This window comes from Strongylocentrotus purpuratus, unplaced genomic scaffold, assembly GCF_000002235.5.
Source record: "Strongylocentrotus purpuratus isolate Spur 01 unplaced genomic scaffold, Spur_5.0 spur5_scaffold_14, whole genome shotgun sequence".
Classification (NCBI taxonomy): Eukaryota; Metazoa; Echinodermata; class Echinoidea; order Camarodonta; family Strongylocentrotidae; genus Strongylocentrotus; species Strongylocentrotus purpuratus.
The window spans coordinates 24345904-24355037 of record NW_022145599.1 but is presented as its reverse complement, the minus strand read 5'-3'; the positions used below and the strand labels follow the sequence as shown (position 1 = coordinate 24355037).

Below are 9134 nucleotides of genomic sequence, written 5' to 3'. Positions count from 1 at the left end.
TTGTCGTGCTCTGTTGTGTTTTTCCATTATGTTATTAACATCAGAACCAATTGCTGAAGACCTTCAGCCTGTTGTTCTGGTGACTTGCAAACTAATGATACACGCACATATTTGATTTCATTACAGACACTTAATTAACTCCAATCAAATGCAGTGCAATATTATGCGGCATTTGCGAAAGTAGGTTGTTAAATTTGTTCATTCAGTATGTTAAATCTACATTAATTTTTAGGGTGCGATTAAAAATATACGCATGTGATGACAGTGTCGTATTGAAAGGGTATACCACTACGGTAACCACCCCATACTTTGGTGGCAATATCTAGCCATGGACCTAGGTCCATGATCTTGCATACCGAAGTGGGCCTACAGTTACAGAAAAAGAGGGCCTTCTGATCGTGTTATTGTGCCCTCTCCTCCTTGTAACAGACTTCTGGATCCGCCCCTGTGCAAAATATGACAACTGCAATGAAATAACCAAGTGGTGAAAGAGAATAGTAATTGATATCGTTGGTAGAACCTTGCAAAATAAGTGGTGCGTGTATTTAAGCTCACATCCGAACTGGAGCGTTAATATTGACGAATCTGGTGGAGCTCACTTGGTAGCTGAGGTATTCGTCGCTATGGAAACAATTCAAACATTTAGCGCCATTATTTGTATCGGGCGACGCGACAACGACTAATTGAGTAGGCGCTCCCGTTGAATATTGATTTTATTTTCTCTGATGCCCCCTTTCTCTCTCCCCCCCCCTTCTCTCTCTCTCTCTTTCTCTTTGTTTGTCCTTCTCTTTCTAACTCTCTCTCTCTATCTCTCTCTCCCTCTCTCTCTCTTCATCTCCGTTTTTTCAATTGTCTCTCTCTCCCTTTCTCTCACTTCTAGTTTCTGTCTATCTTTCCCGATTCTACATCCCAATCCTATTCACTTCCCTCTCTTGTATTTAATACCTCTATTGTTTTCTCAATCTATATCCTTCCTTCCCTGTTTCATATTTCCCCTTTATATATATATATATATATATATATATATATATATATATATACATCAAAAAGTCTACCTTGAAACTTGGCTAATATGTCTTTATTGTTTATTTTTCACCTATATTCGTAATATTCATGTAATTCCTTTTTATTTATTTCCCTTTCCCTCACTCTCAAAACCATCAAAACCACCTTTGTGCTTTGAATCATTGTTCGAAACTGCTTTGTTCGATTTAATTGCGATTTGATTAGTTTCCAAATCCTTTTGTGAATCCCTGCGTTGGTTTTATTCCGCCGTTTATAATTATATGCATTGTTTATCTCATCTATAAATAAAATGGTCTGGTCCAATTAGTTGCGGACGCTTTGTGAAAACCCTACTGCAAATCTATTTACGAAAGATGCATCTATATATGATCTTCTGCTTTCTTTTTATTTGTATCGTCGATGGTTTAGTATTTTCAAAGTTGTCTGATTTGTTGTTCATTGAATCAGGCGAATAAAGGGCTTGCATCGTTCTTTTCAGATCGTGGATTTTAAAGTATTCAGTTCATTTTGGCCTAGACACCGTCTGGGCCATTGTGTCCTTAAATCGAAAAACGCATGATGGGTGACTTCAACATAGACTTGTCGACCACAGACGCTTCCCCCTATGACACTATTTTACAAGCAAACCCGCTCATGGGCACCATTTATAAACCAACAAGAATTACGAAAAACTCATCAATATTGATTAACAATACCCTTGCCAATGTAATTACTTAACGTAACTGTGAATGCTGGTCATACTCATACGTATATATTTAAATATCTTATCACATTCCCAGATTTGTTATTTGTCATAAAGGCCCAATGTCCAATACAGAACCAAATAAAACGTCAATGTCTCGTAAATGTACAGCAGAAAATATATTAATAGATGTATCCCCAAAACTTGAAAGGATTTTTTATCTTTTGATTTAAAAAAATAAAATAAAAAAAGTTGTGAATGAAACCCTAAAGAAAAACTAGACCTGAATGTCATATTATCAATGAAGTATACGGGCTGCCAAATAATGCCATCGCCCAACTACTCATACAATTTATTCAGCAACCACAAAGCCTGGATTTGAACCTTACGTTGCCATCTATTGAATCCTCTTACAAAACAAATTACAATACCCCCAAATATTTGGCATTCAGCCCTCACGAATACCAAATATTGTATAACAAAGAGCACCTCAAAACCGTTCCGCTCTTAACTTCTGTATTAGTTTCATACAAAAGTTCTTTCCCTACAGAAAGGGCTGCAGGGTATGCGTGAATGGTCCGGTTCGTTTTACCTCCATTTTTCTTGCGCCCTGACTTCAATAGAGAAGTTTCTTTTCTTATGTGCTTCATACTTTTCGGTATAGCTTTTCACCATTCGATTTGGATTTCAGTGTAACCCCATTTCTGAAGCAACATGGAAGGGAAATATACAGACAAGGTAAGGATATGTTACATGTATTTGATCGGATAAAACCCTTTTTAATCTACATCTGAGATTTCGATGGAGGGGAGGGCATGTGTTATAAGAATTAAGAGAAGGTAATTAATAATGTGGTAAGAATGATGATTATCGTCAAAGGAAAAAAGAAATAAAATCATATTGCATATTCAGTTACTGTCCAGGAAAGGTTCCAACCCTCTTACGTCCTCTCTCTCTCTCTCTCTCTCTCTCTCTCTCTCTCTCTCTCTCTCTCCTAATGTCTTTCTATAAACTCGCTGCAACCTGAGCGATGCAATGTATGTCCTTCTGTGTGCCAATATTGTATGAAAGTTCTCGTCACTGAATAATCTTAACTGTCTTGTTATCGAATTATTTTGCAACCTTAGTGCAGGGGCATCGCTCGCTATACTTAGAATTCGAAGAATGCTACAATTCGAGCCTGCCATTACTGTAATAACAATACATGAATACATAAACGATATTGTAACATGGATAACATTCCTTACATCAGGCCAAGATGAACGAAGGGTATGATGGTCCGTCCACATCGACATCGCCTCCATCAGGTAGTGATCGTCCATCGAAATCGGACGATGATGTAGTCAACGTGGACACGCATGTCAAGGAAGCTAGTAACGACATCGCTTACGATGGCGACCTCGAGAAAGGCGAAGGGAATTCTCGAGTTTGTTACGTGTGTCGTATCGTCAGTGTTCTGGCGTGCATTGCCATCTCAGTCTTCATGGTCGTCTGGTTCTCGGCAATCGAAGGTAAAATTCTAAACCTAATACCCCGGTCATACCGACGAGCAGGCGCGGATCCACGGGCCGATTCTACCGGCCCGGCCCCCTCCCCCTAGCCTCCCAAACCGGTAAAAAAAAGAGGATAGTACCGTAACTTTTACCTTTAAAAAAAAAAAACCCAAACGCCCCCCCCCCCCCCAACCCTCCTGACCTGGCAATGACATAAATGCGGCCTCAAAATATTTGTGCTTCTCTGACCGTAATTAAATGCCTAAAAGTCCTGAGCTTCCGGGGTTTCCGCCCCCTGAATCCCCCTCACCAATTTACGCTCGCTACCCTCACTATGAACATGACTGACGAAGAAAGCGGACAAAATATACAGTTCCTCGGGTAGACAAAAGAACATCCCTTCACCGCTATTATGTAAAAATGTGTAAAAACAGGTGTCACATGCATATTCACTTTTTACATAATAGCAGTGAAGGGACGTTCCTTTATCTATCTGAGGAACTGTATATTTTGTCCGCTTTCATTGTCCGTCATATTCATAGTGCCTCTACCTGATCGTAAATACTTTAGCCCCCCCCCCCCCCCCCCACTTTGATAAACGTTCCGCGGGGCCTGTGTATATAATAAATACGCATACAACACTGATCTTTATGATGTCTTTAACGTGACATATCTTCTTCTCCCCTTGCAAACGAGAAAGAAAACAAGGTCATTAAAAGGGATTAAGCGACAAATAATGATTGTGATTCAAATTGATGCGTATATTGTTTGAATAAGTAATGTAGATTCCATAACTCTCCTTCCTTTTCCTGTTCCTCTTCTTGCCACCGCTGGGCCGAGGTGCCTTGACTGCCTTCTTGGAGCCTTTCTTAGCAACTTGAGCTGTTGGAGCCATGATGAATTCACCAGAATCTTCTTTGTAAAAACAGCTTTTACAAATCTCAGCCATGCTTAACTGAGTTGAGACATTCCATTCAAATTAAAATACTCATTAAAGAATACACTTCTCCTAATCTGAAAGTAATCTTACAACACAGTGGCAGAATTGCATGGCTGAGATTTGTAAAAATCGTTTTTACAACGAAGATTCTGGTGAAAAGCATTGCTTATTCAAAAAAAATCCTTGCATCAATTTGAAATACAATGTTCATTTTGCGCATGATCCTTTTAAGTTTGATTAAATAACCTTGTTTTCTTTTTTGTTTGCAGGGGGAGAAGAAGCTATGTCACGTTAAGAAATCATAAAGATCAGTTGTATTATGCGTATATTACATATGATAACAGAACAAAATGTTGATTATCAGAATGTAATTTTGGAATACCTCTATACAAAATACCCGATCTTACTGTGCCGATACCACATTATCTTTAGCCCGTTTCAGTATTAGTTTAGAGCCAATAAAAAGTTACTATTCTTTATTCAGTTCAATAATGCTTTTCCTCAAAAATAGTTTCGCTATTTTTTTAGGGTTGAGACGCTAAGAAAAGGTTTCAAATGTACATTACACAAACCCTGAACCATTGCATAATGATGGTGGTTCTCTCTCTCTCTCTCTCTCTCTCTCTCTCTATTTAATCATAAACATTATCAACTACATATAAAGCAGCAACAAAAAACGTAGGGCTATCTGGGGTAGGTGAAAGTGAGAGTTAAAAGGAATGTCATGCTAAAACGGAGCTTCACCCCCCCCCCCCCCAAAAAAAAAAAAAAAAAAAAAAATAGTGGTCCTCCTCCCCAGCATCCACCCCCTCCCCTCCCCCCGCTCATTCGCCGTTCGCCGGCTGGCCGATTTTCTCAAGATTTGCCCCCCCCCCCCCCTCTTGCCGCCGGCTGGATCCGCCCCTGCCGACGAGACCGATGCCAGACCGACAAAAGACCGAACAAAGACTGACATTACCACAAATGGCCAAGTATCGGTCGGTTTGATTCGGTTTGGAGTCGGATTTGCTGACTGACGCATTATACCTCAGGGCTCAGTCACATCTATGAAACCGATGCCAAACCGACAACAAAGACTTTCTTTACCACAAACCGCGAAGAATTAGTCGATTTGTAACCGGTTTGGAGTCTTTTTGGTGGTGTGACTGGGGTATTATAACTGAGTAACATCTACGAAACCGACAGACCGACAGCAAACCGAACAGAGTCTGGCTTTACCACTGATACCCAAGACTCGCTCGGTTTGAAGTCGGTTCCGCGGTATGACTGAGATATAAGAGACCGTAAAAAAAACATTTTGGGTCGGTTTGACCAAGGAGTTACTACACTAGGAGTGGGGACTGGATTAGGGTCAAACGACCCATCCTGTATGCCGCGCTCCCCAAGCGACCATTCCACTAAATTGAATTAATGCCGCCTGGTCGCACCGGTCGTAAATAACATCACATAGCGCATGCGCAAGGTCGGTTAATCAGCCGGAACCGCTGGCATGTGCGGTGCATTGTAGGATATGTTTACAGCTTTCTCGCGTGACGATTACTATTTGAAAGATGACTGATGACTATTCAGCGGCTGAGTCGTTGCGAAATTTTTCCTCAAAAACTGGACAAAATAAAATATGTGCTCTTACCCCCCACCCCCCCCCCCCCACCTTTAAATTGTAAACATAAATGTAAACATCTAGGCATTACCATCGATAATATGCAGGGAGGTGCTCCCTGACATTACCAGTAATAATAATATTAATTTAATAATAATAATATTCAATTTTTATAGGTAAGCGGCGCTTAATACAAATGTCTCTAAGCGCTTTACAAATATACTATTACCCCGGCCATTGGATCAATTATCATTAGACTATTTATATACAAAATAGACCTAGATCTAATTGCATATTTGACAACACAATCAACATCATTAATCACCACAAAAGTCAAAGACAATCAATAGACATCACTAGAGTCTAGACATCACAATGGATTTGTAATTGTATTAGAACAGTTGTTTAATAATCATTAAATATAATCCTAACTATCCGCCAAGCTTAGCGCTTATAATTATATGCATGTCATCTCATTCATGCCCTCCCGGCCCAGCTAGCAGCTATAGTTCCTCAACTCGTCCAACACGCACAATAATACCGCCAGGTGAACTGAAACCACACACCAATATATATAAGTGGGACAATAAAAAAATAGTGACGCAGCAGATGTTAACAGGTTTCCAATAGGTCATCACAATAACAAGAACGGCCAAGATCGGTGGAGTCATACATCAAAATAAAGAAGAAAATCTCATTTGTCTGCCAAAAAAATGATTTTCATCTGGGGTAGTCTGGGTCTACCACTAATATTACATTGAAATATGAATATAAATGGAACAAAATAAGGACATTTTTCAACAATAATCAGGTCAAAACTCAGCTTGTCGTTTGCCGATTTTCGAGATCTTTGTACCAATCGAGAGCTGAATTCTTAGACTACCACGACATCAGAGTGTGTGTCGCATGTGATGAAGCTATCGACATGTGTATAGAGCTAGTCTAGATAAACCACCTATATATTATGACTGGACTGTCGATGTTTCCTCCTAGAGAGGGCCAGTTCAGCACGGCATCGCGCATGGGACATAAAAGTCCGGAGATCGAGACCAGGGTGACCTCGTTGCGTAAGAGGTCGTTTTGTTTTTCGTTGGACCCCTAATCCCTCATAATCCCGCTCTGAGTGATAAGAAAAGCCCTAAGGGCAGAGTGTTCACTCCTAGTGTAGTAACTCCTTGGTTTGACCATTTCCAAAACGATCCGTTAAAGAGGAAGTCCACCCTGTTATTAACTTGGTTTTAATAGAAGCAGAAAATGAGAAGAAACAGGTCAGTGAAAGTTTGAGCAAAATCAGATTAAAATAAGAAAATTATATATAATTAAGTTGCGATCAATCAATCAAGCGTATCAATCAACGTATCTTGCAAGGTTACCCTTTATTCATTGTAAAAAAAAAGGATTAAGAAATGTCTCATTCCCTCTCCTTTCATTTCTCTCTCTCTCTCACTCTCTCTCGCTCCATCCCCGTTCGATCATTATATCTGTCTATCTGCCTCTGTCTCTTTCCCACCTTTATCTCTCTCCCTCAATAATATCTTATCCACCTTCATCTCTCTCTCTCTCTCTCTCTCTCGTTTCAATCATAGCTGGCCTCACTCGCACTCCATCAGTGGAAATGTCGCCCCCAGACAATCCTTAACTGGTCAGCATAATGTATCATCTATACGTCATTGCAACAGATACCTTATACCACTCATCTGTACCTGTCGCAGACATCATGGCAATAGTGGCGTGCATAGTACACCAGTAACCGTGCATATTAATGGAAAAGAAAAACTAATTATCATATTAAGTTGGTTTGATAATTGATTGACTGACTAATCAATCAACTGATCGATTGATCGATGGACCGGCCCATTATTGCAAATTATGATGTGGATGTAGACGTTTGTCCGAGAGTCTGCTTGATTTTTTTTGTTACATAAGTTTTGTTTTTCTGTCCAGGGATTTATTAATTTATGGTTGAAATAACCAACTTTTCATTTAATTGATTGGTAGATTGATATACTGATTGGTTGATTGGCCAGTTTTAGGCTACTTGGTTAAATTGATTGATTGATTGATTGTATTGATTGATTGATTAATGGGACCGGCTTAGAACTTGATTAATCAGACCACTCACGAGTTTATTGACGGGTTTTATTGACTGATTGATTCATTGAAGAAGATGGTCAGATTGATGAACGCATTAGTCCATGACCTCGTTAATTTATATGCATATAACCTGATTAGACAATGATAAACGAACTTATGCATGTAAATGGTATACGAAAAAGCACAAAGCCGGTATAGACTTGATAGCAAGGACTTTCGAAAAATTAGCCCTATTGTAATTTCAATACCCTATAGCCTTATCCCATAGATATCATATTCAGATTACGTAATACTTAACGCACATTTCAAGAGGTTATGGGCAAGGCTTTTGAAATTGTGTTTGTAGTATAGGCCTATTAGCATATTACCTTTTTACTGTCATCATTGTTGTTTTGTAAGAGGAGATCATTCTCAAATAGATCTCTGCTACACAATGAATACACCTTGGTTAGGTATTGTTTGATTTTATTGTTCTGCATGAAAAACATATATTCATATATACATATGAACATAAAGACGGCTGATTGCTCTATTCAGAGCCAAAGATTTGATGACTCTGTTCTTCTCAGAGGTCAAGTGTCCACTATAGTATATTTGTAAAGCGCTTAGAGACATTTTTATCAAGCGCTATATAAAAATTAAATATTATTACTATTATTATGTGCAGCAATCGACAAGGTGATTACTGTCACTCATGAAGAAGAAGAGGCATGGATTAATGATCGACATTTCTAATCATGAGTGAAAAAGAGAAAGAAAAAAATGAAGAAATGGGCTTGGTTAAAAAAAAAAAGAAGATAGATGTAGAGAAATATAAGCATGATAAGACACCCTTAATTTATTTAATAAATATGAAAGAAGCTCTGTATTTTCGAATTTATTTCTTTGTTCGCAATTAGTAGACCTATTACCTGTTTCGGTTAGCTCTGTATCTCCTATACACTGATAATTCTTTGCCTTTGAAAAACACTATGTTCATGGTTCGTTGATCAGCAGCCTTTCGGGGGCAGTCATGAATATCGTCCAATTGTCGTTGCGTTCCCGTAGATCTTTTTATAATTTGCAAATTGGGTTAACAATTCATGAGTTAGTATAATCATGGTGACTGGGGGGTAATATCAATGATGTTTACTCCGTTTCTCATCCAGAGGGAGGACTGAATAAATAAAATAAAATTCTCCTATTTGCGCCAGCTCGGTGGTTTTGTAAAGGGAAAGCGATCAAATTTTCAAATGTCAATGTTCCTGTCCTTGGATACGTTCAATTGGTATCTCATTCATTATTTACGAGCTAGGAAAA

At 38.9% G+C, this 9134-nt stretch overlaps 1 protein-coding gene across 1 annotated transcript; it reads left to right on the top strand.

Moving 5' to 3' along the window:
• Positions 1-2243: 2243 nt before the first annotated feature.
• Positions 2244-8494, top strand: LOC105439964. The gene is made up of 3 exons (XM_030984528.1): positions 2244-2446; positions 2961-3219; positions 7328-8494. The coding sequence occupies exons 1-3, from the start codon at positions 2423-2425 to the stop codon at positions 7378-7380; spliced, it is 336 nt and encodes a 111-aa protein (XP_030840388.1). The 5' UTR covers positions 2244-2422; the 3' UTR covers positions 7381-8494.
• The last annotated feature ends 640 nt before the right edge of the window (positions 8495-9134 follow it).